The sequence below is a fragment of the Artemia franciscana genome, chromosome 20 (genome assembly GCF_032884065.1).
Source record: "Artemia franciscana chromosome 20, ASM3288406v1, whole genome shotgun sequence".
Classification (NCBI taxonomy): Eukaryota; Metazoa; Arthropoda; class Branchiopoda; order Anostraca; family Artemiidae; genus Artemia; species Artemia franciscana.
Window position 1 is genome coordinate 34610854 of NC_088882.1, and position 15678 is coordinate 34626531.

Genomic DNA, 15678 nt, shown 5'->3' on the forward strand with positions numbered 1-15678 from the left:
TAACTAATAAATAACATTGAAAATATCATTAGTCTTGGGGTAAGAGCCAAATAACACTAACATTAATAAACAACATTGAAAATTTTATTAGTCTTTGGGTAAGAGCCAAATAACGCTAAAACTAATAAATGACACTGAAATTTCCATTAGTCTTCGATTAAAAGCCAAATAACACTAACACTTATAAATAACACTGAAAATGTTATTAGTCTTTGGGTAGTAGCCAAATAACACTTAACACTAATAAAAAATTGAAAATATCATTAGTCTTCGGGTAACAGCCAAATAACAGTAACATTAGTAAACAACATTGAAAATTTTATTAGTCTTTGGGTAAGAGCTAAATAACGCTAAAACTAATAAATGACACTGAAATTTCCATTAGTCTTCGATTAAAAGCCAAATAACACTAACACTAATAAATAACACTGAAAATGTCATTAGTCTTTGGGTAGTAGCCAAATAACACTTAACACTAATAAAAAATTGAAAATATCATTAGTCTTGGGGTAAGAGCCAAATATAACACTGACACTAATAAATAACACTGTAAGTATCTTTAGTCTTCGGGTAAGAGCCAGATAACATAAATTAATAACTAATAAATAACATTGAAAATATCATTAGTCTTGGGGTAAGAGCCAAATAACACTAACATTAATAAACAACATTGAAAATTTTATTAGTCTTTGGGTAAGAGCCAAATAACGCTAAAACTAACAAATGACACTGAAATTTCCATTAGTCTTCGATTAAAAGCCAAATAACACTAACACTTATAAATAACACTGAAAATGTCATTAGTCTTTGGGTAGTAGCCAAATAACACTTAACACTAATAAAAAATTGAAAATATCATTAGTCTTCGGGTAACAGCCAAATAACAGTAACATTAATAAACAACATTGAAAATTTTATTAGTCTTTGGGTAAGAGCCAAATAACGCTAAAACTAATAAATGACACTGAAATTTCCATTAGTCTTCGATTAAAAGCCAAATAACACTAACACTAATAAATAACACTGAAAATGTCATTAGTCTTTGGGTAGTAGCCAAATAACACTTAACACTAATAAAAAATTGAAAATATCATTAGTCTTCGGGTAACAGCCAAATAATACTGACAATAATAAACAACACTGAAAATACAATTAATCTTCATGTAATACACTAAGAGCCAATGGATGAAAAGTAGAATTTTTTTTAATTTTTAGTATACTGCTACTGTTAACAACTCACTACAGCCTTATGCTGCCTGGGCTCAACACAGCTACGCACTCTCCTCCTGCGCCCCAATTTATTTCAAGCTTTTAACTCTCCCAAGAAGCTTTATTTCCCATTAAATCCTTTTTTATAAGCTTTTTCCACCTTATTCAGGGATGATATGTTTTTCGTTTGGCCCTAGATGGATGGCCAAAAGGGCAATCTGTCATTCTTCGTCTGCATAACGCTTCATTTCTCTCAAAATAGGTCTAGAAAGTGGGATAGAATCACGTTCTTCATAGAACTTATTGCTTAGAATACGGTCAGTGAACGGAAGTACCCAAAACTATGCGTATAATTCAAAAGTAGAAATTTTGATATACTCTCTCAAAATTTTCAATGAACTTCATCATAAAATAATTTGGAAAACTCTCCAATTTTTTGAATGCCGAAAATTATCAGAAATATTATTAAAACCTAATGTTATTAAGCCCATGGCACTGGTGTTGACCAAAGAAATACTTGACGTCATCTAGTGTTTGGCGTCTTTTTTTTTACTGCAATGATAAAAATAATTAATTTAGTTTTTGTAGTTGGTAAAATTAGTGTAATAATATGTGTCTGATCCTAGTTCTTGACAGAGAAACAATTACACAGCTTGAAAAAATGCCAAGTTTTTCCAAACGAAAGATGGCGTCGATGGTTTTTTTATGGACATCAGCGTCAGATTGTACTTTTATAAGTCACCCATACTCTTTTTAAACTTATATGAAGGTCGTCTATACTCAGCTCAGGCAGAGACTAGGCTGACAGATTAGTTTCCGATGTAAGATGGTGTTACACAAGGATATGCTTTATCCCTACCTGTGTTTGCCAGAATTAGTCAATAAATATCGTTTAGAAAAATATATGCATGTGAAAAGTGCTTCTCATACCTTGATTCTAAACGGACATTTTTCTTAAAAAAAAGACTTCCTGTCAAAAAACAGTAAGTTTTTCTGGAAATTTTCTGGTATTACATTTGTTTCGTAAAAAATATTGTAGTACCCTACGAGTGGCATATTTCAGATATTGTAATTTTTGCTTCAATTACCACGGTGGTTCCAAAACAGTAAATTAGCGGAGAAGTTTGACCTTATAAGCCTCGGAAACAGCCTGTAGAAGCTTCTTTATTGGTAAGATAAAATTTTCCTGAAAATTTTCCAATTTTCCTGAAAAGGACATTATGACTTCCTGAATTTGCGTGGTATTTTATTTAACATTGTTGATAAAGTGGTTAAAATGATAATGATCGTCCCTGTTTTGTATTTAAAGGCGCCAGATGGAGAGGACAAAACTTCTGAAGGAGAAGCAGTTAAGGGAAGCAGCAGAGCGGGAAAAAATGTCCTTGGAGCAGCGGCTTTCTCAGTATCAAGAAGAAATGAGGCTGGCCAATGAAGCTCTTGTATGAAACCGGTTTTCTATTCTCTTATTTCTTCTCCCTATTCGTTTCAGCATTTTACGTTTTAATAAAATAATTTTTTTTTTTTTTTTAATATCAACCAAACAATGCATCTCTACATAGAGATGTGAAAAGTTAGATAATAAGATAGCTGAAGAGGAAAATAACAAAATAAGAGGAAGGACATAAGAAGAGTAAATAAAATGAAAATGAGCTATTTGGAGGAAAATTGAAAAGAGACAAAAAGTTAGTTGACATATATAGGGAATTCAGAAAAATTCCTGTCAAATCTCACAGACTTTTAAATGGAATATTTTCGAATGAAAAAGGTGAAAACTAGTGAGAATCTGCCATCTATTTTTTTATCATTATGGTTGTTGGCAAGGCTGTATCCATGGGCATCACGGTTAAGGGGTTTGACCCTCCCCCCTTCGAAATGAATGTCTGACTCTTAAAAACATAACAAAAATGAATATGAACAAAGTTTTTATGCGTTTTTTTGCACCCCTTTCCCCCTTCGAAAAACTTCTTTGTAATCCCCCTCAAATTTTTTTTTTTAGAATTTTGAATCTTTCACGGTATGTCGTATATAGGGTATATTTGCAAAGATCAAGTGCTAAATTCTGCCGATTCCAACGAGATTCCCAGTCTATTCACTCCTAGCTCAAGTTAGGCTCACCCCATTCGTTCCCAGTACTGAATTGGACTGAGGCTCATGAAAGAAACCAGATATCACATCACAACTAAATGAATTTTATATGTCTGTAACTATGAAATATAGTTATTTTGTATCGGTTCCACAACTGCTGATATATTTTGGTAAACCCACAACTCAGGATTAGTTCGTGATGCTACTGAAAAATAGTGAATTCAAGCCATATTGGGGTTTTAATGCGTTTAAATATGTTAAAAAGCTCATATGTATGAAAAGACTAGCAATACTTTTAGATTAGCTAGACAACTGCTGAAATATTTCGATAAACACACAAACCAGGACTTGATTTAAGAGGGTATTGAAAAACAATAAAATCAAGCTATGTTGGACCAATGGTATGTTAAAAATATGGAACTTTGTTTTTGATTATTTTAGTCTAAAGGGTTGGCATTATTTTAATTAAATTTAATTATAATTATATCAACTTTAACATTTAATTTAAGATTAATTTGTGATTATATAATTTTAGTAATTTTATTGAATACAATAAAAAATTCGCTTACTTTAGCTTCAATAAGTTGATGCTGGGCTGTAGTATTTGAGCTACATCCTCAAAGAAAAAAGTCATATTTTCAGTTTCTATTATGGAAATGAATGCTGTTATTTATCGTTCAGTTCAGTTCAGTCCATTTTATTTATAAATCAAATACATTTAACTAATATGCAAGTACCCGTCCAAAGAAAGATACAAAAAAGCACTTGCGACTGGGCGGGTACATAAAACTCATTTTCTAACTAGTAATTCACTACAAACGAAACAAAAAAATATAATAACTAATAACAACCAATCTCTCATCAACTTATTAATAATAATAACCAATCTCATATAAATAAACAGAAAAGAGAGAAACAAAGAAAAATAGATAAATAACAGAACTATGAATCTTATCGAAAAAACTTAGTTTTGAAGCAGGTAGAGAAGAAACAATTGATCCTTCCTCGAGTCTTAGGGATAAAGCACTTGGCTGACTCGTATGTATAGTATGGGAATTTGTCTGAGACATCGTCGTTTTCATGAACTTTCAGTATAAAATCCAAAAATAGGCTACTTGGCTTTCATATACAAGTGGCATTTTCATGTGGCATTAAACAAGTGGCATTTTCATGCCGCTTGCACTTGGCTGACTCATATGTATAGTATGGGAATTTGTCTGAGACATCGTCGTTTTCAAGAACTTTCAATATAAAATCCAAAAATAGGCTACTTGGCTTTGAAGTGCCACTTGTTTCATAGCTCTATGCTATACTCAATTGCTGCAGTCATTGCTGCACTAGAGTAGATTGGTGCACTAGAGCAGTCATTGCTGCATAGCTATACTCTATTGCTGCAGTCATTGCTTGTTGATGTATTACAGTAAAACCATCTCCCAGAGATTTGCCTTAAATATCCCCAATTATTTATTATGATTCTATACCTTTTCCTAAAATTGTCAAAAGAATCCAAATGGAGTCATTTTCAATACCGTAAGAACCCCTTTGTCGAAAATACTAAAATTACATGTGAAATTCCCAAGATGCTTAAGCGACTATTCACCGACATTACTCGGTGACAGGAATTTGAAAAAGGTCAATTAGATTCAACCGTAATAAGAAAACTTGTATTAACTACCATTCCTTTGCAAGCTGTTTCTAAAAGCCCTAGGATGGTGTGACGATTAAAGACCCTAAAAATAACAATTCTCACTAAACTATGTATGCGCCAACGTTTTCTCGATTGTGCTACTCCTCGAGCAAGGGTTATCAGAAACTAAAGGGGGGGGGGCCAAAATAAGACTTGAGAGTTGAAAATGACCTTATATTTTATGTTCTATTATTTTTTTAGTTCTTAAAATAATCTTTCCTACCTCTTTTTCCGCATATATCTTCTTTTTTCCTATTCTTTTCTTGCTTTCTGCTATTTTTCTTTGCTTTTGAAATACCCTTCAGCCTAGTCGGCTGAAGGTATTAACCTACCTGGCTTTATTATTTTGTTTTAGTTCCTAAAATAATCATTTCGGGTTTTTTTTTGGCCAATGTGTTCTTTTTTCGACTTTTTTCTTTATTTGTGCTATTGTTCTTGGCTTTTGAAACGCTCTTCAGTCTACCTGGCTTCATTATTCACTTTTTTTCATTATTCACTCATTATTCACTTCACTTTTTTCTTGTTTTTCGCTGTTTTTCTCACCTTTTGATATACTCTTCACCCTACCATCTTCCACTCATCCTTCATAGACTTGGGCTTAATTTCGGAAACTTGGGACGAGGTTGATAGTTGCAAGGCATTCATATTCAGGAATTTTGGCCAAAGGGGGGAGCGGGGACATTATAAAAAACAAATTTATTTCTGATTTGAATAAGAAGTACCCAGAAATTCAGTTAAATTTAGGATTTTGAGGGGCCCAAACCCTGAGACCCTCACCCTGTTTACTTCCTTGGTGCAAGATGTGTACTGGAGCGGATTCTGCTCAGTTCCTTTTTAATGCTGGACAATAGAATCTATCGTCTATTACAAGAAAGCTCTCATTGCAAACTATGCAGAGGGGTTCTCTGTCACTATTAGTGCTGCTTCCGCGCCAATCACCAACTATCCCCTATGCCTCTGCAAGAGTATTTTCCATTACTCTGTCATTAAAATGACATTTTTCGTCATCAAAATGATGGCTACAATTTTATTAAATTGAGATAAATATTGGCTCTTTAAAATGGCTCCGTCATACTCCGTCATTAAAATGGCTTTTCAGTCATTAAAATGACAACTGTAATTTCATTAATTTGAGATAAATATTGGTTATTTCTCCATTACTCCATTATTCCGGCATCTAGGACCCCAGTATGGAGTTTGTACAAAATTGGATGAAGCTTAATAAGTTAAATTTGAATTATAGTAAATCTTGCTTTTTATTGTATGGTAGGAGCACAAATTATTACCCTTGGATAGACAGACTTAATATTGCTGATATGAGTATTTTAAGAATAAATTGTACAAAATATCTAGGAGTTTTAATTGATGAATGTCTCAGCTTTAGAGAACATATAGATTATATTAGTCTTAAACTCGCTAGGAATGTTGGCATTTTAAGAAAGTTGCAGTATATTTTCCCAAGAGATATTTTAAGAACAATATATTATTCCTTAATTCATCCTTATCTGCTATATTGTTGCAATGTTTGGGGTAGTACATTTCCTTCTCATCTCCATCGTGTTCGAGTTTTGCAGAATAAAGCGCTTCGAGTGTTATGTGGTGTAGGTTTTAAAGACTCGGTACAAAAGAGGTATATAGAATGCAAAATCTTGCCTTTAGCAGGACTTATTATTTTTTATCGAAGCCTGTTTATATATAAATATTTTCAAAATTGTTTACCAACATGTTTTAAAAGTATGTTTGAATTAGGAAGTGATATTCATACACATTCTACGAGACAGTCCGATATAATTCGTCGTCCACTTGCTATTACCCGTAGATCTCAATTTTCTATTCGGCATCTAGGACCCCATGCATGGAATTGTTTACCTACGACTTTGAGAAACATGGATAGTTTTTTTGAATTTCGGCGGGAATTAAAGCTATTTTGCCTTAATATTTATGGTTTTGATAGTTAAATGGACCTCAAGTGGAGCCAAGATGTTGGTTTTGATTTTGGCGATACTGGTTAAGTGGTTTTGGTTTCTTTTTGTTTTGTCTCTTTTGAAGTGGAAATCCGTTTCGATTGAAATGCAGGGTAATTGATTTTTTCTTCTTCTTTCTTTCTTTTTTCTTTTCCTTTTCTTTTCTTTTTATTTTTTCTTCTTTTTCGTATTGTTTTATTTGTATGTGTATTGGGGTTGTAAGCCCAAACAAGCTTTGCTTCGGGCCATTTGCTTGTTTTGTTTTGTTATTTATATTAATAAACCCATCTTTCTCTCTATTAAAATGAGATTTTCCTTCATTAAAATAACATACAATTTCATTAAGCTGGGATAAATATTGGTTTTTTTCCAATGCTCTGTCATTAAAATGACCTTTTTCGTCATTAAAATGGTGTCCTCCATCGTTATAATGAAAATAATAATTTTGTTGAACTCAGCCAAATAGTAACTCTTCCAAGAGAATTTTGTCTTAAAATGTCACTAAAATGACGTTTTCCTTCATTGAAATGATGTCGATAATGGCATTGAGTTGAGGTAGTACTCCTGTCTGGAGGACAAAAAACCGTCAATTTTAACCGGTGGCTGCACATCATAGCCATCAAACATCGCCAAACAAACTCTAAAAATAATCTACCAAAAAGGAAAAAAAATTACTAATAGAAAAATGTGAATGTTTTTGACCATTCAGTCTTATTTGGCGACCTTGTAGAACCTTGAAAATCTTGCTCATTCTTATTCAAATAAATTCCGCTTGGATTTAAAAATACGTCAAGTAAAACTTTTGAGAAAATATTCGTTTTATTATCGCAATGTTTTTAGAGTTTTTTTTTAAGTACTGTGCTATCTACACTCGCATCTTCATCCTCGAATTTTCATTTTCACATATTGAATACCGCAGTTTATCTTTCTCATAATATTTTCAGGCTTCACACATATTCAGGCATCGCACAGATATCAATTATCTGTTTACCGTTTTTCCCTTTACCGTTTTACCGTTATTACTGTTTTTCAAAATATCTCCTTCGGCTGTCACCCCAGACCGAAACTCGTTTATATTCAATCGTTATAATATAACTGGTCAAAATACTGATTTTTCAACAGGAATTGTTAATTTTAATTATATGCTGTTACTCGAATAGAACCACACATAGCAGCAGTGCGGTAATGGCATTTAGAAAGTAAATATAGTAGTTTTTCATTGAAATTTTTTCTGTTTTTTTTTCGTATTTATTAAAATATTTAAATATTTATGTCTTTCATTATTTTGACGTTCAGCGACGCTCACGTATTGAATAATTACTTCACGTATTGAATAAGTTAAACTTGTTTTTTGTTTATTTTATTTCTTATTTATCAAAATATTTAAGCATTTATGTTTTTCATTATTTTGACGTTCAGTTACGTTCATGTATTGAATAATTATTTCACGTATTGAATAAGCCAAGCTTATTTAACGTTTTTTCTGTTGTTTTTTATATTTTTTTCGTATTTATCAAAATATTTAAATATTTATATTTTTCATTGTTTGACGTTCAGCGACGTTCATGTATTGAATAATTATTCCACGTATTGAATAAGCTAAGCTTATCGGACGTTTTTTCTGTTGTTTTTTTTATATTTTTTGTATTTATCAAATGTTTAAATATTTATGTTTTCCATTGTTTGGACTCTCAGCGACGTTCATGTATTGAATAATTATATCATGTATTGAATAAGCCAAGCTTACAGGACGTTTTTTTGTTGTTTTTTATCTATTTTTTTCGTATTTATCAAAATATTTAAGCATTTATGTTTTCCATTATTTAGACGACGTTCTTTGACGTTCATGTTTTGAATAATTATTTCACGTATTGAATAAGTCAAGCTTATTTGACGTTTTTTCTGTTGTTTTTTATCTATTTTTTTCGTATTTATCAAAATATTTAAATATTTATATTTTTTATTATTTTGACGTTCAGTGACGTTCATGTAATGAATAAGTATTTCACATATTAAATAAGCCAAGCTTGTCTGACGTTTTTCTGTTGTTTTTATTACTTTTTCGTATTTGTCAAAATATTTAAATATTTACGTTTTTCATTATTTCGGCGTTGACGTATTAGCGACGTTCATGTATTGAATAATCATTTCACGTATTGAATAAGCCAAGCACATCTGATGTTTTTTCTGTTGTTTTTTATTATTTGTTCGACTTTATCAAATATTTTAATATTTATGTTTTTCATTATTTCAGCGACGTTCAGAAGAGACCGCCGACCTTTTGAATGCCAAAGTTCGTGTAACAGAAGAAGAAGCAGCACTCCTTCAACAGAAAGCCATTGAAGCTGAGGAGGAATTAAACCGCCTTCGTATTCAAGCAATGAAGGCAATTTGATTTTTATTATCCTCTTTTGTTGTCACATTATCCTGTTTTGTCTTCTTTTCGCTGAAACTCCTCAGCCGTGGGTGATAAAACATAAAATCAAAACATAAAGCGGAGTTATAAACCAGTATATAGACTAAGCTTATATATTGGAACTCTACCACTAATATCTTGGCTTTTATTATGGTGGAAAATCGTTTTATTTCGCTAACCTGAAATTAAGAAAACTTTTTAAGCTTATTAATACTTATGTAGTCTAAGCAGACGAAGTTGGGGGAAAAAACTAAATCTGGCTTATCCGTTTGTAGCCCAATTATTGAATAGCTGGGAGAAAGTGTATATCTAAACCTCAATTTTTTCTATTATATGGGCGTGTGTGTGTGAATCTATATAAGAATAAGAAGCCTATAAAACAAAGAACTAAAGCGTTCAGTTCGACTAGCAAGGTATTTTGCTGGATGTAGAATGAGTGACAATTCTTATTAGCGAAGATAGTTCATGAAACTATTAAGGTTAAGGAGGAACTCAATCACCTCATTTTTGTAACACGCTTTTTCAGAAACAAGGTTGGTTGCACATGATGACGGTGTGTTATGCGCTACCTACCCAACTTCAGTTGCTAACTTTAGTTGTAGGTAGGAGTAAAGTGATGTTGTTTTAACAGGAGTTAAAATATCTGCGAAAATAAGCTAAAAATATATGGAACGGTAGTAATCGCCGAAATATTGCAAGGAAGAAAAATAAATTTGACTGTCCGAAATTTACTTTATTTCACTTCATTTCTCTCTGTTTGAAGCCACCTCTATATTGGTCGGTGTCTTTAACTAGTCCCATTCAATTTTGTACTTAATTCAATATGCCTTTCCTTGTTTGGATGAATAAAATCACAAAAATTACTGTAATTAAAAAAGCTGCCAAAAAAACACAGAAATATTCCAAAAATTAAGACATTTTGATATAAAATTTGAGCCCTGCAAATTAAGCTTAAGTAGTGCTATCTGTACATTAATTACGGGCTCTTATAATAGATGGCCTTTCTGAAATGCTGCACGTTATTTCATGAAAGGAATATTCTAAATTTTGAAACGAAAGACGACTTCAACATAGAACCATATCAGAAAAACAGAAATAAATAGAAGAAATAGAGAAGAAGCGCTTGTCAGTGGTACGTTGAAAACTAATAAGATATTGCCCGGGGAAATGGAACCCTTCCACAAAAGGGTATATTACTTTACATCCGATTATGAACTTGGTAAGGGGTGTCTGGGTCTCGCCGCGTTGGGAGACTTATATGTTTAGACGTTACAACCTCTTTCTTTAACCTGGCTTTACCTGTAAACTTGGGCATGACAAAATGTGTGGCAGCGATGATTTTGGGTGGGAAAATAATGGCAGAGTTAATTTTTAATTGAATTTGGACCTTAATGAGTGCACGAAAACTTCAAATTTCCATTCAAATGCTTTTGTAAAATACTGCAACCACTGAGTCAATATGATTGCTTCGACTATTAAATGAATTATGAAAATCGTGCAGTATCGAAAAAAAATTATTGGATTTAAAGTCTAAAACTGAAAAATAACTCAATAATCCTTCCGAAATCCTGGACTTAGATGCACAAATTTGAAATTGATTCTAAATAAAATTAAACTTTTTGTCATTTCGACTATCTATTGTTTTTCTTTTTTTCTTTTATGTTTTTGCTGAAATTTATTTTGATTTTGTTTCTTTTTTTCTTTGTTTACTAAGAATCATGACTGCCAAGCTTAGGGTGTTCCAAAGTTCAATTATCCTCAGCTGTTAATTAATTTTTTTTTTAGATGAAATTATTGTTTTTTTTACTTATTAAATAATTTACTATTTTGTTATTATTGATTCAAGATAAAGGAATAAAACTTAAAAACTTAAAAATGGATAAATGGATGGGGCTGAATAAATGGGGGGAGGGTGCTGTGTTCTCATCCAATTGAGATAATGGATAAAATGTGAGGTTGATGAAAAAGAAAATTAAGTTTCGTTTTTGTTTGACTATTAATTGTTCTTCTTTTTTTCTTGTATAATATATAACAGGTAATTATTTGGTTAAAAAGAAAAAAACTGTCTTGCTGATTTATTAATTGAGATGAATGAGCACTTGTACAAGGTCTTGACCTTACTCATCCATCCAATCATCCAGGACAGAACAGCATAACCAATCCATTAGCCAAATAATCATGTCCAAAATCGAGCAAATTTAACATTAATAAATGTAAGTCGTACAAATCCAAGCAAAAGCACCTTAAATCTAGTAAATTATTCCCCAAATGATCACCTCACATCCTCCGCAGAGGAATACAAACTTGCCAATACACGTTTTGGCGCTTTAAATTCCTGACCCTAGCAAGTGAGCGCGCCTGCTATAAGAAGTTGTGGGACCCCCTTGTGTCGTGTCAACTGATAAAATATATGCAAAAAATAAAAATAACCAAGATGATACATATACTCACAAATTTTTGGCAAAGCTTCCTTCACCACCGATCACCCAGAACTGGTTCGAAATAGTTTATACATAAATCTGAAAGAACACCACCCTGGCCCAAATTACCACCCCCTCCCTCCCTTTTTGTATAACAACATCCGTCAAAAGAGCCCCATTTACTTTCATGCAAAACTTTACAAGGAATTGTTTCACCCTACCCACCTGTAACAAAACTTACCCTAATTTTTAAAACATAAGGAAGAGAAAAATATATCCAACAAGTTACATAAAAATATCATTCAATATTTCTTGATAACTTATATTATGCTTATTTAAAAGTTCATTTTACTGAAAACTAAGTTTTGTTAAATTACCAAACAAGTGTATTGGCGGACCAACTGATTCTAAATTTTTTTTTTTTGATAGAATGGTACAAATCCACAGTACATCGTAAGTGAATGATGGTGCCCAGCTGATCCCTCCATGGACTGATACATTTCCCCACCGAATATAGTCTCCGCGAACAATCCACCGCAGGCAATTCCTTCCACCTGTTAGATTAAGCAGCAAAAGAAAAAGAAGTCGAATAAAAAGAATAAAAAAGAAGGGAATTTGGAATATTCTACCTATAGGTAGGACCCCTATAGGTAGAATGATGTAGAATATCCTGTATTATTATTTTTATATATTTTTTTTCCTTATAAACTTGAGATTGGATAAATAGATGGGATTAGGAAAATGGGGGGGGGGTCTCACCCAATTGAGATAATGGAATAAATTTGAGACTGATGGAAGAAAAAATAAGTTTTATGTTAATTTGACTATCGATTACGTTTTAGCTGAAACATTGTCTGTTGAGATCTGATTTGAGAATTTCCTAATCTCATTGTTCATATTTTCTTCTTTCCTCTCTTTAATATGAATGTTGACTGCCAAATGTAGTATCCTCATCTATTTAATTAATTTTTTAATATTTTTATTTCTTATCATTCTTTTTAGTGTTTTAGGGAGGGGGGGGGGGGGTTCGAATTACTATAGCAGAGTAAGATACAGGATAATAATTCATTGAATTGTTACATAACTAATTTATATGAAATATTATAATTTACAATAAATTAATCTATTGATATCAATTTACTTAATTGAAAATAAAATAAAAATAATATATAGTCAGATTAAAGTTAAAATTGATAGTCGGATAACAGACTAATTTTACTGAGGGGTTGTTCCTGAGCTAAATTATTTTAAATGAACAATAATTATTCGTTATTATCTTCCACCAAAAATTGAAAATAACGAGCAAAGGGGATACTATCGCAGGCCGTTCTGCACTTGTAATAATACCAACTATCAATTTTTTTTCAATTCATTAACAAAATAGTAAAAAACATAACTAAAGCATCAACAATAATAAAAAATAATGAAATAAAAAAAAACATAGTAAACAGAGAAAAAGAAGATAGAAGGAACAATAAAATTAGGAAATCCTCAAATCAGATTTCAGTAGATGAATTTCCTTCAAAAATATAATTGATTGTCAAACCAACATGAAATTTTCTTTTCCAAAAATCTCAAATTTTATTCATTATCTCAATCAGATGAGACCCCCTCCCCACTTACCCAGAACTGGTTCGAAATAGTTATATAGAAATCTGAAAGATTTATGAAATGGAATAAATCCGATTGAGTTCTTTCTCAATCGGATGAGACCCCCTCCCTACTTACCCAACCCCATCCATTTATCCAATCTCACGTTTTCGGATCAATAATACTTTAGTATTATTGATCCATTTTATCGGATCAATAATACTTAAAAAATAATTATCTTAATAATTCAAGAAACAACTATTTTATATTTATAACAAACAAAAACAAATTATTAACAAAGGGTAATTGGAGTTTATCAAACCAGCATTGAACTGATAGTCAAACCACCAGGAAATTTTCTTTTATATCAATCTCAAATTTTATTAATTATCTCAGCTCGATGAGACCCCCCCCCCATCTATCCAACTTCATCCATCTATCCAATCTCAAGTTCTATTCTTTTTCTTGGATTATTATTAGTAAAAAAAAATAATTATCTTAATAATTCAAGAAGCAAGTATTTAATATTTATAAAAAAAACGAAATTATTAACTGTGAGAAATTGAAATTTTTCATAGTCAAACCCGACTTAAGCTGATAGTTGTATATAGAAGTTGGAAACCAATGAACTCTTGTTTGCATGTCAATTGTTTTTGAACTTTGGACTCATTTGTGTTTCCTCTTTCACTTTTTGTGTTTTCCATTGTCACTTTTTTGTGTTTCCCTTTTAACTTTTTTGTATTTCCGTTTTCACTTTTTTGTGTTTTCCATTTTCACTTGTTTTTTGTTTCCTTTTTCACTTTTTTGTGTTTCCTATTTTAACTTTTTCAAAGTTCAGAGTTAGATTTAACAGCTGCTCCGATTTAATCACTTAATTTTTTATATTTCAACTTTGTTTTACAGTCTGAAGAAGAAAAGCTGCTTTACGAGAGGCGAATGAGAGAAGCAGAACTATTGGCTGCGCAAATGTTAGAGGAGGCGGAAAGGCGAGTAAACGAAGCAGAATACTTGAAAGTTCAGTTATCTCAAGCCAAAATGGCCGAGAGACAGGCAAAAGAACGGCTAGTCCAGTATTGTCAAGTACCTGTTCTTGCGTCGCAACCTACAGTCCCTGTGCTGGTAAGTCATTATTCTTCTGCTTATTTATCTAAGCAGTTATCTAAGCTACAAAGTGCTTTGTTTGTTTGTCTAGTGTGTATTTCTGAAAAATGGACAAATGGGGTTGAACATCAGCACATATGGCATTTTCGGCAAGAAAAGGCTGGGAGTAAATGGGGAGGAGGTAAAACTTGATCATCCTTCTTAATTTGAGTGTGTTAATTTCTTGCTTTTGAACGATATTATTTTTTAAACACGATATTTATTTCCGATTTTTTTTTTAAACTGTTAAGGGCTGAGATTCAATTTGAGGGTCAGTATCAGGATAAAACATCCCAACAAATTTTTTTATTTTCTGATGTGCAAAGACCAGGGTTTTATTTTCCTGAGGGGGGGGGAAACTTTTTCGAATTCAAAAATTTGAAAGTTCGTACTCGTGTATCCTGTAAAGTGTTTTATGCGAGAACCGAGGCCCCTTTAAGAGTGTTTCTAACTGTGTGTATTGGCTAAGTACGCTAAAGTTGTACGCTAAGTTTACGCTAAAGTTGGCTAACTTTAGGTTGTTCACTCTTTGAATGTTTGTTTTCATGATCAACGATGTATTATCATTAATATATGACAACGAGACAATGAACCTCATTTAGCTTTTACTTAAATCCACGTAGATTGGGAGGAATGTTTAAAAATTGAAGTTTCCTAACAGGTAAGAGGTCAGAGGTAAAACAGGTCAGAGGTGGAGCTGTCCAAAGTTGATAATAAATTGGTTTTTCATCACAGCTTGTATTTCGTCGGAAAATTCCTATTTTGATTAAAAAGCACTCTATGCTCATAGCTATGCTCACAATCGCTCTTTCCTCTCTATTGTTGTTCATGATGATTTTTAGTTTTAATTTTTTATATGTTTTTTAGCTGCTATACTCTATATATATTTTAGCTGCTATATTTTTGCTTATATTTTTTATATCTATATATTTTTTATATTTATATATTTTATATATTTATACATTTTATATGTATATTTTATCTGCTTATATATTTATCTGCCTATATTTTGCATATATTTTTATCTGCTTATATTTTTTAGCTGCTACAATCGTGTGCACTGTGTGTAGATTGTGAATCACCTTATGGTGATTTTCTTTTTCATTTGTCCCTGCTTTTTGGCCGTTATTTTCACTATCACGTCCATCTAGTGTAAATTGGTCATCA

The 15678-nt window shown here is 31.9% G+C and overlaps 1 protein-coding gene across 3 annotated transcripts in view; it reads left to right on the plus strand.

The window, feature by feature from the left end:
* Positions 1-15678, plus strand: part of LOC136040175 (merlin-like) — an 84131-nt gene that overhangs the window by 51014 nt on the left and 17439 nt on the right. For all 3 annotated transcript variants that reach the window (XM_065724322.1, XM_065724323.1, XM_065724324.1), the window contains 3 exons: positions 2519-2648; positions 9200-9331; positions 14275-14490. In XM_065724322.1, the coding sequence (XP_065580394.1) occupies positions 2519-2648; positions 9200-9331; positions 14275-14490 (478 nt within the window). The remainder of the gene's footprint in view (positions 1-2518; positions 2649-9199; positions 9332-14274; positions 14491-15678) is intronic.